The sequence below is a fragment of the Micrasema longulum genome, unplaced genomic scaffold (assembly GCF_059751315.1).
Source record: "Micrasema longulum isolate JH-2025_06_02 unplaced genomic scaffold, ASM5975131v1 h1tg002105l, whole genome shotgun sequence".
Lineage (NCBI taxonomy): Eukaryota > Metazoa > Arthropoda > Insecta > Trichoptera > Brachycentridae > Micrasema > Micrasema longulum.
In genome coordinates, this window is record NW_028279271.1 from 133,101 (window position 1) to 150,759 (window position 17,659).

Consider the following 17,659-nt stretch of genomic DNA (forward strand, 5'->3'; position numbering starts at 1 on the left):
CGCGCTGCTCTCTTTACCACACGTTGAAGAACACTGATCTAAAATCTCGCCACGTGTTAGTGCGGCGGTACGCGGGGAGTTGGGAGAGGGAATGCATATAAAATGTAAAACACAAAATCCGTTTGTTTACACCACAACAGGCCAGGAGGCCTAATTACAGTAGTGAATTACGTCACAGAACACCCAGGCATGAGGAAAAACATATTTAATTTTTTTGTGTTGTCGCCGGGAATCGAATCCGGAACCTTCCGAATGTGAGTCAACCGTCTTAACCACTATACCACGGAGGCCACCTTGGTGGTTATAGCTGGAAATTTGCGTCAAAATAGCAAAAAATACATGTGCTAAACTGGCCAATACATCAAATTGTAAAGCTAAGTAAACCGAATTGTAATGTTTGTTGTTTGCACGGGGAAAGCAAAGACAAATGTGAATTATTGTTGGAAGAATTAGGCAGAAAAATAATTTAATAATTTTGATACTTTTTAAATATTATGGAATAGGCTTACGCAAAAAATTAAATCAATATGATTAACAAAATATCCCCTTAGGTCCGGAAGGGTTGATCAGCTGGGCAATACGTGCCCGTAAGAAGAGCTTTGCATATTTTTATTTCTAAAATAAAGTGAACTGAATCACATGAAATCTGTTTGTGTCCCTACAACGAAATATTTATGTTAAATTTTCGGCTTTATATTTTAAAATGGAGTTTTGTAAAGCATTTCATTGAGCATCATTTCGGTTTTCTTAGTAACAGCTGTCACTCTGGTTGTCTGTTGCTGTTTAGCTTATCTTCCAATCCTTACAAAAAGTCAATGATACAGGACGTAAAAATATTTTAATCTATGCCACCATCTATCTTCCTCGTGCCATAATACCACTACCACCTTTCGCATTACAAATAGTAAATTGATAAACGCACAATTTTAGTTTAAAGTACTGCGTACCGGTGGAGATCGAAGGATTTTTTGCACTGCCTGCAAATGTATAGTGAATAAACTGACCTCACCAATTGAACATGTGTATTTCTTTATTATTTTGGTTTTTTATTTTATTCAGAAAACATAGACATACATAATAAGTATTAAAAACAAAGATTTTCAAACACAAAAAGACCAATAAAGTTTTCATAAATTGAGTGAAAGATTAATTGTGACAAAAATAAAACTTATGTGAGAAAATAATAATCGTTAAGAATAATTTATCTGAATCTCTTTCTCTGGATATTCGTCTACGTCGATATTGTTCTTAAAAGCATAGCCCAAATAGCACTGATCTTTTTAAGGTCTACATAGACCCAGATGGAGCAGCATTTAGGCGAGAAAAGGTTGATATAAGTCAAAGTGTTTTAAAAATCTTGTTCCATTTAAAAAAGGATCAATTTACAATAAGAATCAATGTTTCCTACCTTTCAATGCCTGCTTCATAATTATCTGGTCAAATCCTGCCATGTTCCTCATTTCCAGGCTTTCAGCAAGTTCATCTTCTTCTTCATTGGACAAATCCCATGCGTTCTAAATCATACAAATACAGTATCAAAATGGGCACATTCAAATTTAGTGTTGTGTTATTTGTAAAGTGTTTAGGGAATGTAGTTTAGAGAGCCGTAAATTAGTATTTACACGATCTAATTATCGGGCATTCAGTTAGCATCAGAGCAGTCTGTTCAAATTTGTTATTGCGGACTCAAACATAATGTCTGCATGATCATAAATTATGTCTACTATGAGCGTGCAAATACTGTTCATGCAACATTGTCAATAGATCACACATTTAAAAATGATCTTTTAAGAAATCTGTTTACATACGACTCAACTAATTGTAAGCATGTATGTACTATGTAAAATATCAATAGGTACGGACTTTACGGTCCTTTCATGATCGATTTCACATTTAAATAAAGCACGAAATATTATTTTTATTCCAAGGAATTGATAACTAAAAAGAAGTACAAGGAAATTTTTTTAAAAAATAAGTATATGAGAAACTGCATATAATTATTTTAGTTCTAACACTGTAAAAATACATTCCTTTTGATTGGAAAAAACATATAGGAACCTGCTTACAAATTGTAGGTTAAAATTCAGCAAGACTTTAATTTTAATATTATTGTGTAAACATTCTTAAAAAAAATATATTGTAATTGGTAAAATAACTATTCAATTTTTAGTCCCCGAACTGTACAAAAAGAAAATGTTCAGATCAATTTGTTTTTAATACAATTTGTATAAACAACTTACACTAATTTCATTACTACTTCTATTTGTGCAATATTTTTTTACCTGTTGCCTAAAAAATTGATTTATAAAAAACATTAAAAAAATTATTCATGTTAATATTTATAGAAGGGTCCCTGTCCCTCCTAGAATATGCACTTTATTCAACCATGTACATTTGATCAAGCATTCCAAATTGGAAAAATTAATCAAATGAAAAACATTGCATCAAAAATGTTGTGGCTTTTGCCGCTCTTTTGAGCATTTAAATATAAAATAATGCTCAATAAAACTGGGGGTTATCGCACTTTTAAAATGCTGGTTTAAGGGATTAAGTGAGTTCTTGTTGTTCTTGAATTTATTGCATGTTCTTTGCAATGACTCAGTGGAGATTAGCCAATAGGCTTCTACAACTGCGTAAATATAATAATAAAATATTTATGTAACAAAAGATTTAAATTAAGCCAAATTGGATCAAAACACTTTGGCTACTTGTAGTACATAATAGTGGTCAGTCACTTGAGCCAATATAATAATGATATCGATCACATGGCACTATTTTATCCGTTGACTCATTTTCAATGACATCGAATAATTGGCATAGGTAACAGTGAGTACTCTTTATTTCAGATTATTAAAGATACTAATATCGCCAGTTGGATAATAAACAAGCAGTGTTTAATTCAGTAAATGTTATATTTATCACATCAAGAATTTTAAGCCCACAATTAAAAATTCATGCAAATTAATTGGTAATGCGTTAGTTGAACATTTATTGTACTTATTAGATCATCATATCAAATCAATGAATTGAAAGACACTCTTATAATTATTAATTAAAAGGTTACTTTATAATACATAGTTTATTGATAAACAATCGTTATAAAGTTTTACGAAGTCAGTAATTTATTAAAATTATACGGCAACCACAATATAAATTCATTTTAACTATCTTAAACAAATATTAATGCGCATTTGTGACCTTTTGAATAAAGCATTATAAAAAACAAATACGTAGCATATCTAGCCACTGATAACGATGGGATGGGAAGAAATTTACCAATGGCTGGTGGTAAAGTCAACTCGAATTTTCCAGATAAATATATAGGTACATATTTTGTCAGTAACATGATCGGTACTACGAATTGAAAAAAACAATTTCTATCAATACTGAAATTTATTGACAGAAATTTTAATTTGACTCTACAAACAATATTATTGGTAAATCTCTTACCTTTCCATTGATCTCTTGGGCCTGGTGTTATTAAAGCGTTAAACAAAACTGAAAATATTTATCTGAGTCAATGTAGAATGATTGTAGTAATGAGATATGTATAGGTGTGGTGTGTAAAACTCATCAAGAGGTAGAAAGGCATCAACGTAAGAATACTAACTGGGTCCACAGCAATCTGTAAAGGTGCTTGCAATCTACACTCTGGAGCGGCTAATAATCCGCCTTGAAACATGTTGCCATTCACAAACTGGTGATTGTATACGCCACCTTCATTGGATGACGCTACATTGTTCCAATATCCCTCGTTACTCGGGTCTCCCGGGCTATTACTCCAGTTGTCTTGACTCTGAGGATAGAAGTAAGCATTTGGATTAGGAGATAAAGTATTTCTCATGGGCGATCTACTGTTGTTCTCGTGTTCTTGGTTCCAGAAGGCTTCAATGTCCGCGTGTCTGGGGTTCATATTACCCACATTGTAGTTTAACATAGGTGATCTTCTGGGAGAACTGCTTTCGCTGAAGTACACGGGGCTTTTATTTACAAATCTAGTTTCTTGTTGCGTACCACTATGCGGAGTGTTGGTACCAGTTAGGTTTTGGTTTAGATGTAATTTATTATAGGGTGTGAAACTAGGCGCAGCATTCGTCGATGACGATTGCTTGGTGCTCTGCGACGGGTTATCGGTGGGAGCAAAAGGCACTTTTCTGTGGGGACTATTAAGTAAACGATAAGGATTTTTATTAGAAACTTTTTGACTAGAAACAGTATTTTCTGCAGGACTTGACATTTGCGACTGAGGATTTCTCTTGAAATGTTCAGGAATTTGCACTTGCCCTATACGACTAGCTCCGGAGGACGCGATGGGAGTTTTAGTGTGCGGCATAAAGGCTATACTTAAGGGTCTTGGAGTGGAGGAAGTGGATCCACTTTGCAATCTACTAATTTGAGATTCCACAAAACTATGAGGTCTAATCGGTGAACGTACATGGTTTCTTCTTAGGACAGCTTGTGTTGATAGTGGGTGTGAATCGTTGGACTGCTGAGTGGAAATGGTTTCATCGAGAGACCGGTTATCAGAACGCGTTAAACTACGTTGGTAATCTAATGTGTCCTCCCCCTCTCTTTCGTCACTCATCAATTCTTCAGAATAGCTCCCTTGATAGTCGATAGGTGTATCAGCACCGGGGAAGAATTCACACAGTATGTTCATACTCTCCACTACCTGAAATTTAACAATTATGTTGTATTTTATATAGTGGAAAAAAACTGCAGTGGTCGGAAATCTTACACTGAGAAATTGCTACAGTAAGAAAACTGTATTACCTCATGCATACTGGGTCGTTCTGCGGGAACCTTTTTCCAGCATTGAGTCATGAGATTTTCAATTGGTTTAGGGCAGTTTTCAATGAGTGGTGGTCGAATTCCTAAAATCCAAAGAGTATGTTAAAAATATTATCGTAATAAAAAAACTATAGATATACACATTCAACAATATAATGCATTAGAAGTAGTGGGTACATACTATATATTTTAAAATTAAGAATAAGAATAATAAGAATATAATAGAAACATTATAACATTTACTGTAGACGTTTTGAGATTTAATGAGAAATTTGTAGTATTTGAAAATAGGCAATAAAAAGTCGGCACATACTTTTATTATAATATATGTACATTGGGGGCCTTATTGCTATGTGGAATGTTCTTTTAACCAACCAAAAAATTTATAAAAAAGTGTGATGTAAGCAATAAACAAATAAAAACAATAATCATGCAGATCAAATGGAATTTCTTGACTACAGTAAATATACACATTTATACACAATAAAAACCGCTTTATACCTCAAATGGGAAGGAAAGAAGAGGTACTAAAAGATGATTCATAAAATATTTCTTCAAAAGCAAGTTGAAAAGGTTTAGGCTCTTAAGGTTAAAGTAGAATCGTTTATGGTAGATGGAAATAGTTCCGCAGAAGAACTATGAATTGTAAAAAAACAAAGATTAAGAATGGATATTCACAAAGTTCTTTTTTTTTACTATGATATTATATATTGTCGTTGCGTCGGCAATATCTGTTAATTTACATAAAAAAAATTGTTAAACTTTGCTTCCACCATTTTCCTATAGATGGCTTTAACGATAAGTAGTGGTCGAAATAAATAGATCATGCTATAAACTTGGTCATTTGTAAATATAACCTTAAAGAAACATTTGTCAAATTGTATCTGCATCATAAAGTTATTCTTAATTGAAAATGACAGTTTTTGAGCCAAATTCTCGTCATTTGCGGGAGGTTTTATTTTTCCTGCTTCAATATGAAGAAATCTGTGGCTGAGGCTCACCAAATGATCTCAAATACTTATGGTGAGGCTGATATAAGTGAAAGAACGTGTCGTGAGTGGTTTAAACGCCTCAAGAATGGTGATTTTCACGTCGAAGACAGCTATAGTGGCCAAAAAAATTTTTTCGAAAATGCAGAATTGGAGGCATTACTTGATGAAGGTTTGTGTCAAAGTCAAGAATCATTGGGAGTGACTCAACAAGCAATTTCAAAACGCCTCAAAACCATGGGAATAATTTAGCAAGAAAATTGGGTGCTGTATGCGTTGAAACCGAGAGATTTTGAACGGAGTTTGTTTGCTTGTGAACAGTTGCTTGAAAGGCAAAGACAGAAGATATTTCTGCATAGCATTGTGACTGGGGATGAAAAATGGGTCCATTATGATAACCATGCTTCCATGTCGACGACTAAACTAAATATTCACGGCTCTAAGGTCATGCTCTGTATTTGGTGGGACCAGCTCAGCGTAGTGTATTATGGGCTGTTAAAACCGAGTGCAACAATCACAGGCGATTGTTTTCAAATGCAATTAATACGTTTGAGCCGAGCATTGAAAGACAAATGGTTGCAATACAAGGAGAGACAAAATAAAGTTATTTTGCACCATGACAATGCTCGATCCCATGTTGCAAAAGTGGTCAAGATATACTTGGAAACATTGAAATGGGAAGTCCTACTACTGTATTCACGAGACGTTGCTCCCTCTGACCATCACTTGTTTCGATCAATGACGCATGGCCTGGCTGACCAGCAAAGTAAAAAAATTGGATCTCTTCAAAAGATGACTAGTTTTTTCAACGCGGGATTTGTACGTTGCCCGAAAGACGGGAGAAAATAGTGGTCAGCGATAGACAATACTTTAAATCATAAATGTATAATCAGCTTTTTACAATAAGGCCTCGAATTTCTGAAAGAAAACGGTGGAAAAAAGTTGTACACATGATACTTTTTTGATTTTGTTTTAAATGTTTTTTTTTATTGATAACAAAAAAGAAAATTATGTATTTTCATTTTGAAAAAATATTTGAGTACATTTTGTTGAAACAAAATTGCATAATCTCAATAAAAAATACTTTTAAAAAAGAAAGTTCACATAGTAGATATTGCCAGCACACGGCGATATATTAGCGCAAGCAATTAAAAAAAAAAAAAAACAAATTATTGTAATGAATAAGATACTGTTTTGGTTTTAAATATTTCAATTCAAGAAAATAATGTGTTAATGAATAACAAAGATTGTGATTCTGTTATATATTGAGATTTATAGGAAACGTTTTTAAAAATGATGACAGTCAGAGACATCTTCCATTTATTAAAAAAATTAAGACTGAAGCTGACATACAACTCTGCATGCATACTAAACTTCGATAATATTCATAGTAATTTCTGCATCATCAAGATTTTTTTAAAATTAAAGATATGAACAGGGCTCATAAAACCTTAAATATTATTTTATATATATATACATTATGTGGGAACAGAGATGAAAGAGCAAGGTAATATAAGTATAACTTTATGATATTTTCGGTCTAGCGGGTTATCTTTTTCTTCTATTTACATGTATCTATTTTAATAAATAAAAGTAAGAAATTAAAACAAACTGTAATTAATTAAATGGGGTATACATAGTGGGGATTTAAACCATAACTGCTGTTGCAAAATTCGCAATACCACAATGCCATGTTTTATTTAATTATCTATGTGTTTATATAAAGTCAATGCATATTGGTAATGTAAACTAAAAATGAATGTTATATGTGTTATGCAGTGTAATAAAGAAAAATTAAGTGAAAATAGTTATAAATAGTTAGCTTTAATTTGCTTGAAATTTTAAAATAAATAAGGCATTTAAAAATAAATATGAATGTATTGACTGTGAGTATTAATTGAAGATGTAAAAGATAGATTTTACCATTGTGAACTGCCCACAAAATACTATATGCAGTTCCACCAATCTCATCAAATGGTTTCTGTCTTGATAATACCTCCCATAATATAATACCCCACGAAAATACGTCACATTTTTCAGTATAAGATGAAGTTTCAAAAACCTGAAAAAGTAAATATTAAAATTAGGACTAATGCAAATAATTACATTTCTTATTTATTCACAGTACTATATTTCATTTACAATTGTTTTTGTCGGTTATAATGTTTCGGCGATCATAACTCAATATCATTAAATAAACATTTTTTCCGTATTAAGAAAAAAATGTGAAGATTTTACTACTTTCAAAAATTATTATTGATTGCACGTATATACAATATTTAAAATTTTCAGTATTACATATTAAATTATGAATATAAATAAGTTAAAAATGTGCAAAGATTTCAATTTAACATTTCTTATTGGATTGTGACAATTCTTCCCCATCTGAGGTAATTTTTAAAGAGAGTTTGAATTATGAAACACATGTGATTAATTTCTCTGCGTATTACACTTTTTATAAATGCTGTAAAAATAAAGTCCACGTACAAATGTATAATGGATTTTTAAAAAAATATATAATCACTTAATATGTGTGCAAGAATAAGGTTGAAGGAATAAGGTGAAAATTTGATTCAGAGCTTTGTGAAATACGGGACTTCGATACCGATGCCCCGATTATTATAAAATGAAATATTTTAAAACCATGGGTAGCAAGATTACCTCGGGTGCCATCCAAGCAGCACTTCCTTGGTTGTTTGTCATGTTAGTAGCCTTATCAGCTGCTGTACCAAAATCACAGATCTTTAATCTCAGTCCTCCCATTACCAACAGAAGATTAGGTGGCTTTAAATCTCGGTGAATCAAAGGTTTTGGACTCATCGAATGCAAATATGCAACACCCTAAAAAAAAGTAAATATTCAATAAAGTAAAATTTAAAGTACTTTATTCTGATATTGTTAATTTTTAAATGAAAACAATATACAAAAGTAACATTCCTTCAAGCATTTTGGCTGTGTTTCAATTACCTATACTTCTTGATGACATTTGAATTGCATTGCTGCATTCATCATTTGTCAATACGGTTCATAGATTGGGAAAGATACTACTTATGAACAACCTTGAAATTTACTATTAGTATCTTAAAGGCTGTGAAAGTCTGCATTGTAAAAACGATTTGTTAAATGATTATATCATATGTTTTTATAAAGAACAACTGTCACAATAAATAAAAGATTCTAAAAATTTTAATGAATGCAGTTTTATTAGAAAATTAAGTAGTCAAAAATTAGCAACAAAACAATAACAGCGATACATATTTTTTTAATAGAGCTAATAACACTGAAGAGGTCGTAATTTTATATCGTAGTGATCGTAGAACAACAAAGGTTGTGAGAAAAATACGATATTGACTTCCGTTTATATTTTATCTTAAAAGGGTTTTATAAATGCTTTATATTCCAGGTTTAAAAAAAAAAATATATAATAACTAACCCAAGTATAAAAGGACTATACTTTTGCACTATTGGTTACGACATAAAGTGAAAAAAAAAATTAAACCGCTTTTATGTAAAGTTGAAGGAAATCCCATGCGTTGTTGTTTTACGATTGTGAAAATATAATAAACCTACAGATAAATATTTTGTATTAATTTTAAAACGCAAAAACGGCTAAAGTATAAACAGGCATTAAACTTTAAACTATACCTGTGTAAGTGTACTAGGTAAGTAATTTTTTATTGAATAAATATTTCACATTAATCCAGTTGGAAATCAAACCTAGACCTCATGCCTTACATACTTACAAAGCACATTGCTACAAGGTGTATAAACAAAAACACATAAATAATTTTAAATTGTGGAAACAATTTCTCGCAAAAATTAAAAAGTAACCAAATAGCGAGAGTTTATTAGATGGAATACCTGACTCTTGAACGAAATAATGAATTTTATTTTTCATTGAATAAACCCTCAATCAAATAAATATCTGAATTATTACCTCTGCACATTGTCTAGCCCAACTCATAGCGTGGGCGGCTTTGTATCTAGGTTTCGGGTTGCAATGAAGCACGTTGTAAAGGGAGCCACCCTCTGCAAATTCCATGACAAGACAGACTTGGGCTCCCTTGGTACAAGCTCCATAAAGCTTTACAATGTTTGGATGTGACACTCTTGACAGTTGTCTGGCTTCTACACTTAGGGCCTGTCGTTCGGCCTCTGAACTTATATGTTTCACAGCCACTTGCTTGCCTTTCCATAATGCTTTCCACACTACCCCAAAAGCACCTTTCCCCACCACCTGCGGTTGTAAAATAAATTAACACTTATTTACGGCAGACGGGCCATATAATTTTGACAACACCAATGTTAACTTAAAGAAGGCGAAATAAACTTAATTTAAGGGCATATAGTAGTTCACAGTATAAACCCAAGTTTCAAATGTTTATGTTAGAGCTTATTGCCGTAAATAAGCTATAACTTACTTGTATTTTCTGTATTTCATCATAGGCAATTTCCTCTAACTTTTGTTGCATGATGGTTCCATGTTGTATTTGCGAAGCCATCAGTCATGGGCACCATCACATAAAATTTTAGGACTCCATTAAAAGCTTATTATATTTAAAATTAGTGAAAAAATACAAAATATTACAATAGTTCACGATATTTTTTGGTTATGTTACTACGAATTGTCTTGGCTATGAATATTGTTTAGGATGAGATGAAGTATACGATCGGGAGACATCTATTGACAGATACGTTTCTATATTGCTAAAAACAACAGATGGCGTTATTCGTCAGTAGGTCACAGGATGAAGCGCTGCAATGCTACCTACCTTTTTGTTGGTAAATTTATATATATAAAAAAAAAACATTGTTGTATAAAAATCATAATACAATTATGTTAATAATTTCAACTTTTATTATGTTTCAAACATATTCGCCTGATGCGAAAATGTCCGTTGAGCGTAAATGAATCGAACAAATTGTAATAACTACGAATCCGTCAACATAATATATTTTCTAATTATTTATTATTGTCAGGTAATGTAAATTTAAATTTTTTAATTTAAATCCACGAAAACCAGAATTAAAGCTCAGACAACATTGTTTAACAATTATTATTATCAAAATGAAATTAGGTTTTAATTTTCTTTTAGTTTTCTTTATTTTTTAACTTTCTCCAATAATTATTGTAGCAATCTTAGGCACTAGTAGACATTAGCCCAGAATAACTAACATGACTAAGTATAAGAACTAATCATAGTTAATATACAATTACTATAAGATCAAAGATCAAGTAAATTAGTGCACAAATTATACTTTACACTAGTGTTTATTTTCACATTTGAGGGGGTTTGATTATGGACAGTGTTGTTTTTGCTTTTAACCCTCTCATTTATTAGAATAGGTAGGTGCCAACGAAAATATTTGCCTGAATTACAATAATAACCTTTATTTTTCCGTAGGTCTACCGATTTTGGGAGGAATCTACCGATCTCCTGAATTTGATGGTAATTTTATCGATTTTTAGACATCTTGAACAAATGACGATTTTTATGATATATGTAACAGCAGCCATCCCCCCCCCCTCACCGCTCTCCATGGTTTTGGAACTGTTTTTGATGAGTAAAATTGTTTCGTAAAAAAACAGTTTTTAGAGCTAGAGTTTAATTACTTTTTGTGTAACTGTTCTAGCTGATAACGAATCTACCGATTTATTTATCAGAAGGTACAGCAACGCTGATCCAATCGGGTGTCGAATTTGGGACATGTGCTACTATGGAGAAAATATTTTTACATAATATCTCGATACGAAACGATAAATAATAGGTAGATACCACTGGTAGATAGTAGATACCAAAATTATTAATGTTTCGGAACACACGAGTGAGTGGGTTTTAGATTTGCATCTCTTTAGAAAAAATACAGAAAGTAAGTAGGTTTAAAAAACAGTTGTAGCATTCAGTTGATATTTTTAAAATCACAAAACAATAGAAAACTGTACGTAAATAAATATTTTATAAATCAAGTCCTTTCTGGTTTTGTTGTTTATAATATGCTCATTGTAATCGTTTGTAAATATATTGAACCTTTATTCGGCAGATATTATCATATTTTGGTAAAATGCTTAAATAAATAAAATAAAAATTGTCGTTGGTCTGCGGTGTATTTATGTTGCATACGGAATATTATTCAATTTTGTCCTCTCGCAGATAAAATCACAAATAGAACATTGGTAGATACCTACCTACTCAATCTGTTTTTCAGAACCCCCATCTCTTCCAAAAGTACCCACTATTTTTACATGACGTGTGCACCTGTGTCTGCAGGAATTAAGAAAACATTTTAGGGACTACCTAAAATAAAACATCAATGTGATTGTGAATATTTAATTAGATTTATTGGTGAATTACTAAAATTTGTACGATTTTTATACTAGTTTGAATTTTAAAAGAAAAACACATCGAAAAACACATTTCCCATGCTGCTAAAAAGTTCTTGAAGATTAGAAATAGATCTATAGATAGGTCATTTTTTTTATTCATAGCTGCCAAATGTTTGTCTTCTTTGTGGAATGAACATAACAAAACGATAAACTCTAAAAATATTAACCACACTTTCTCACTCCTATAAAATTTAATTATATAAAATACTATTTCCATATAATAAAATTCTAAACATTAATAGACAAATATATTAGATTTTTAAAATTAAGAACTACACAAAATATTTTTTTTTGAAAAACCTAATATGTAACTATTTCAAAATGTATTCGATCGATATGCGCGAAAAAAATATAAATATTATCGATATTGACATCTAATAATTATTTTATAGAACATTTAGATGAACTTGATATGACATTTAAATTAGGTCTATTGAGACATCCATACAATTACCAAATTTTAAGTATTTACAATGGTTGTAATTATTCTTACTAAACAAATTACACACATTTGTGGTGTATTAGTAATATCCGTCATGACGCATTTACCAGTTTACAAAATCATCCGTCTGGAAATCGGGTAACCAGAATCCCCGTTGGCGGAAGACCTCTGAAGTAATTCGTTAAGAGTGTAGAGGTCGTCGTGAGGACGATAGTTAAGCGACGAGCGTTTCTTAGCTACCATAAACCTTTTGGCCAGATGATTCCTGTTCCCAAAGCCCGCCCATTGCCTCTTCCTTCGCAGAGCTTCCAAGTTTTGCAAGTAGGGTGGTTCTGCCTGAGCCATATCGGGGAACGCGTGGCTATATTGGTAGCGCCCTTGTTTGGGCGGGTGCAGGGCATATAGGGGGCGAGAGAAGTGAGATGGGATTGCCGGTTCATCTAGCCATCTCTCGTCAGCATCTTCCCTGTCCTCGGGGCCATTGTAGAACTGTTCAGGAACGCCGTAATAGCTATCAGGAGAGTAGTTGATAGAAGCAGCCTCGTTATTACGTCTCTGCTGCGCTTCCCAAAGAGAAAGAAGAGCCAAAATATCCTCGGACCTCATGTTGGATTCCCTCTTGAATCTGTTGATAGTAGAGTACCTGAAAAAATGATATGAAAAGTAATCTGGGCTTACCACTGGCTGACGCGTGCTTGTGCACTTTTAAAAATCAGTAATAGAGATAATTTAAAGAGTGATCTATCAACATAATCATGGAAAAAATACGGTTTTTGAAAGATAGGTTTAATTAATTTTTTTAATAGGTAAGACTTTTTAATCCAGCGATATCGATTACAACGCGAAGATGTCTCTTACATTAGTTATTAGTACAACGTTATAATTATTGCGATTTTATTTTTCAATTCATATTGGCATAAAAATAGAATTAGGAAAAATTATAATTTTATAAAAATGGTTTGTGTACCTGGGCGCCATTTTGCTCACACGACTGAGAGTTGTTCCGAGGTCAGCGCGGAGGGGGTGAGCGTTAGCCCTCTTCCGACGGAGGGCCAGGCGAGCGGGGTTGGCCGAGGGGGGCTCTCCGTACAGCTCGGAGCGCATGATCACATGCTCCAGCATCCCAGGAGCAGCCCTAGGGGGCTCTGCACCAGCACGGATCGGCTGCCCGTCGTAAACTAAAAATTAATAGGATTTATCGTTTAATTAAAGCGGTTTATATATTCCATCCTGAAAAAAATCTAGATGAAATCGGTCGAGGGTTGAATCCAGTACCTATTAAATTTATCAATGTAGGTACTTATAGGAATTTTGATATTTTAAAAATATTATGAACTCGAACATTCATACAAAAAGTATAGGTGCTATTGCATACAATAAATGAATAAAATTATTCGTTAACAAGATCTCGCATCGAAAAACTCCCCCAGAGACACGAGAATGACTTTTCTTCATACAAAAGTATTTTAATATTTTCTCCCAGCAGTGATTTTTCCGTACTATGTGGTTACCTTCTGGTTTCAGCTAAAACTTGAGTGTACATAATATTAATCGATCACTTGCTGTACTAACTTATTTTATAAAGTAATTCAAAGTTGGAAAATTGATAGAAAATAAGCTTTTAATTTACTCCATTATATAAATATCATTATGATTCATATCATTAATGGTAGTGGTTTCACACTTATAGATTACGCAGACAGGGTATAGTCTAAGCTTATAACCGAGTTGCACAGTTTAAATCCGTACTATGCCAGCGGGTGCCCTGCAAGATATCGGACCCTCGCAAAAAGCTTAAGAGGAAACGCTGTCTGACTTTTCTTTATACAAACGTATTACCGTATTTTCTTCCTGGATTATGGCACTGGAGCAGAGGTTTACAAATATCATAAATTTTGAAAAACGGAAAAGGTACCGCCATAGAAAATTACGTTCTGATACTCTTTCTAAAAATAACGACCAAATCCGTTCAGTTTTGGAATGTGGAAAACGGGATAGCGTTTTTGCTGGGTCGATTTTGTCGATTTCAGTTATACTAAATTAATTCGACGTGGAGTTGTCGTTTTAGCTCAGTATCGGGGAGGCATTTGCGAGAGAGTGACAGAAAAACAATGCGCAAATACCTATTCATCGAAATTCCCAGACACCTATCCTCTTAATCCCGTCTTTTAGAACATGGTAATATTATATGGACGCTATCTTAGGTAATTATTGGGATCATAAAAATTGTGATTTGTTTACCATCATCACTCAGCGCCATGGGGTAGGGCTCCTGGTCATTCTTGTCGCTCTTGTTGAGGAAAAGAGATTGTGCGTCGTCCTTAGATTGGTCCCAGTTTTCTGGGACGTCTCCAGCGATATCTCCTGCCATATTGGGAGGCAACTCTGGCAGTTGTGTTGTGATGCGATTTCTGAGTCCTTCTTCTATATCTCCAATATCTGACATGCAAAATATGCTAGAGTTAAAACCTAACTAATGTTTTTGATTCCGAAGCATTTATTTATTTACGTATAACTTCGTATCACACCAGTTTTCAATGAAATAATATAGCTTTGGAAACAATATTTAAAAAAACAAGTAATTGAGGTATCGATTTTCAAGGCTGGTGAAATAGATTTCCAATCACTGTAATGTGATCTCGAACTACATGCGTCATCAATAAAAATCCCTAAGTATTTACGAAATATTTATCTAAAAAGGGTGTGTTTACACTAGAATATTTCATAGTCCCTGGACTGCTGCCTGAAGCGTAAGACTGATCATCGTACCTTCGGGTAACAAAAATTATCAAGATACGCTGCGATTGGTGTACATGCAGTACCCTATGCACTATTAGGTGCGGAAAGGGAATGATGATGAAATATTTTTACTTGCTTCCATCTAGCCCATCGCGTGGTGTTTATTCATTTATATTTATTTTTTTATTTACAACATACACTTTTTAAATAAATGACATAATCATAGGGAAACCTATGTCAAGAGTCAAGACTCACTCTTGAATACAAGGTTTTTTCTATTTGACTCACAAAGAAAAAACTTGAGTAAAAATATAAAGCTAAAATTCAAATGCATACCTCTATGGTGTTTTAAAGAATGCACTATTTTGTCGTTGTAAATTATCATTTTTTCAGCGCACAAAACGATTCACACCATGGGTTATGGATTGGACTTACATATATATGTGCGTCTTGAGTGGTTTATGCTATGTATATGTGCCGCATGTAATGTATATGTTTGTGTATATTTTATATGTGCGTTCATGTGTGTACGTGGATAGCTCGGAGTGTACATTCGGTATTTTTATTTATTTTAATTTATTACCTCCATGGAAAACGCAAATGTCAACAATTATTCTTTTCTCACTCAAAATTCTTATTATTTTTTATTTTTTTTGTCACATTTAATGTTTATATCTTTTTAATTTATGAAAACTCAATTGGTCTTTTTATGTTAAAAAATTGTTGTTTTTAATACTTATTTTGTATGACTGTATGTTTTCTGAATAAAATAAAATAAATAAATAAAATAATAAATATGTTTACACATCCACTGCACATTTTATTATTGTATAATTATAAATAAATAAAAAATGCGAGAAAAGAGCAGTGTATCTTTAATTGTTTGATTATTTGAGTGCTTGCTTTTTGCTAAAAAATGCAGCGCCTTTATAAAACGCCGACTCTAAAAAAAACATTCAGGCGCGTTGCTACGCAGTATGCAGCAAGCCGGGCGTAGAGTGCACTTAAAAAAATATGCATTTAGAATATGGAAAAGGTTTCATATCTAGAAATAGTTGGTAAGCGGCTTACACATCCAGGATGTCGAATCAGAATGGAAAATGTACATATGCATATACATATGAACCTATGTATATAATATACATATGACAATATGTCATACTCTGAAAATAATGTATTAAGCATTTATGAAAATAGCTTATAAAAGCACACCGTGATATTTTAATGTAGGTAGAAAAATTTTAATAATATTTCCTACAATAAATACTATTATTGTTACCTAACCATATCAATATTCACTATCCAACAGATGTTTAAAAATACCAATACTTATTATAACTGCTACTCATCTATGCGCGTCGCCATTCTTAGTGTCAGTGGAGAAAAATGAGAATGCATATTAACATTATAAATATCGAACCAATCATGAAGAGGTTTTTCGTATATTGTATATCTACATATTATAACCAACTGTATATATTTCAACTATGACCTTTGTAAACAGGTGTGTCCCGCAGACGTTAGAATTATTCGGAGGTAATGGGTCTTACCTTTGTTCCCGTGGTCAGCAATCTCCCCGGGAGGCTTCGGTGCTCCATGTGCCATCACAAATACGGAACAGATTACCCAAAATACTTGCGGGAAGTTCATCTTGGACGAGAGGCCGTCAGAAGCGTGTGACGTTCTAGCTCCGTGTGTTACAGGTTGCTGATCACCCGGGGCCGGTGTTATTATTTTATCAGACCAGAAGGAAGCTATTTCAACTCTCAAACATATCTTCATCCCCTATACCCCCACGCTGGAAAAGCTGCGTGGAAACGGGACGGATATAAATTTTGCTGTCGATATTATCTGAGTATGCGCATTTGAGATAACTTGTTGACGGAAAGAATCACTAGAGAACTTACATTTTCATGAAAATATTATTTTTGTGAATTAAAATTAAACGCAATAAAACCAATGAATGGGTTTTCTCCGCAGGTAGAGAATATTATTTCTGAGAATGTTTTGGGATTCTGAAATACTACTCCACTCACGAAAGATACGAATGAACAAATAATGAATAATGATGAAGTTCAGTGCTACGAGAAATTGGACGTAAGAAATGTTTTCTAATAATAATAAAAAAATATTTTACGAAAATGTATGAAAAATGAGTAAAAATGGTTTTTAATAAAAATTTACTACTTTGAACTAGAGATGGGCATTTTATTTATAAGAGTAGGTAGCAGTAACATGTACTGTTTCACAAATTATTCGTGAAGACGTTTAAAACATAACAGTTTAGTGCAGTGTGGGACCCCCAATTTTTTT

General features: G+C 32.9%; 2 protein-coding genes across 3 annotated transcripts in view; both read right to left on the reverse strand.

Annotated features, from left to right (window-relative positions):
* Positions 1 to 10,473, reverse strand: part of Tak1 (TGF-beta activated kinase 1) — a 60,061-nt gene extending 49,588 nt beyond the window's left edge. The window contains exons 1-8 of the mRNA XM_088239264.1: positions 10,202 to 10,473; positions 9,718 to 10,017; positions 8,442 to 8,621; positions 7,704 to 7,842; positions 4,774 to 4,874; positions 4,436 to 4,672; positions 3,611 to 3,796; positions 1,409 to 1,514 (exon numbers count right to left, since the gene is read on the reverse strand). Coding sequence (XP_088095390.1) covers positions 1,409 to 1,514; positions 3,611 to 3,796; positions 4,436 to 4,672; positions 4,774 to 4,874; positions 7,704 to 7,842; positions 8,442 to 8,621; positions 9,718 to 10,017; positions 10,202 to 10,282 — 1,330 coding nt within the window. The 5' untranslated portion in view covers positions 10,283 to 10,473. The remainder of the gene's footprint in view (positions 1 to 1,408; positions 1,515 to 3,610; positions 3,797 to 4,435; positions 4,673 to 4,773; positions 4,875 to 7,703; positions 7,843 to 8,441; positions 8,622 to 9,717; positions 10,018 to 10,201) is intronic.
* A 1,628-nt stretch (positions 10,474 to 12,101) lies between these two features.
* On the reverse strand, positions 12,102 to 17,061 carry LOC148273023 (putative neuropeptide precursor protein). Of its 2 annotated transcripts, none has more exons than XM_088239263.1 (4): positions 16,897 to 17,061; positions 14,849 to 15,046; positions 13,575 to 13,785; positions 12,102 to 13,232 (listed from the first exon to the last, which is right to left on the reverse strand). In XM_088239263.1, exons 1-4 carry the CDS (start codon positions 16,994 to 16,996, stop codon positions 12,719 to 12,721), a joined length of 1,023 nt encoding a protein of 340 aa, XP_088095389.1. In that variant the 5' UTR covers positions 16,997 to 17,061; the 3' UTR covers positions 12,102 to 12,718. The 2 variants fall into 2 exon arrangements, with proteins under 2 accessions (XP_088095389.1, XP_088095388.1); XM_088239262.1 differs by having other exon boundaries at positions 12,102 to 13,250; positions 16,897 to 17,059.
* Between the last annotated feature and the right edge of the window lie 598 nt (positions 17,062 to 17,659).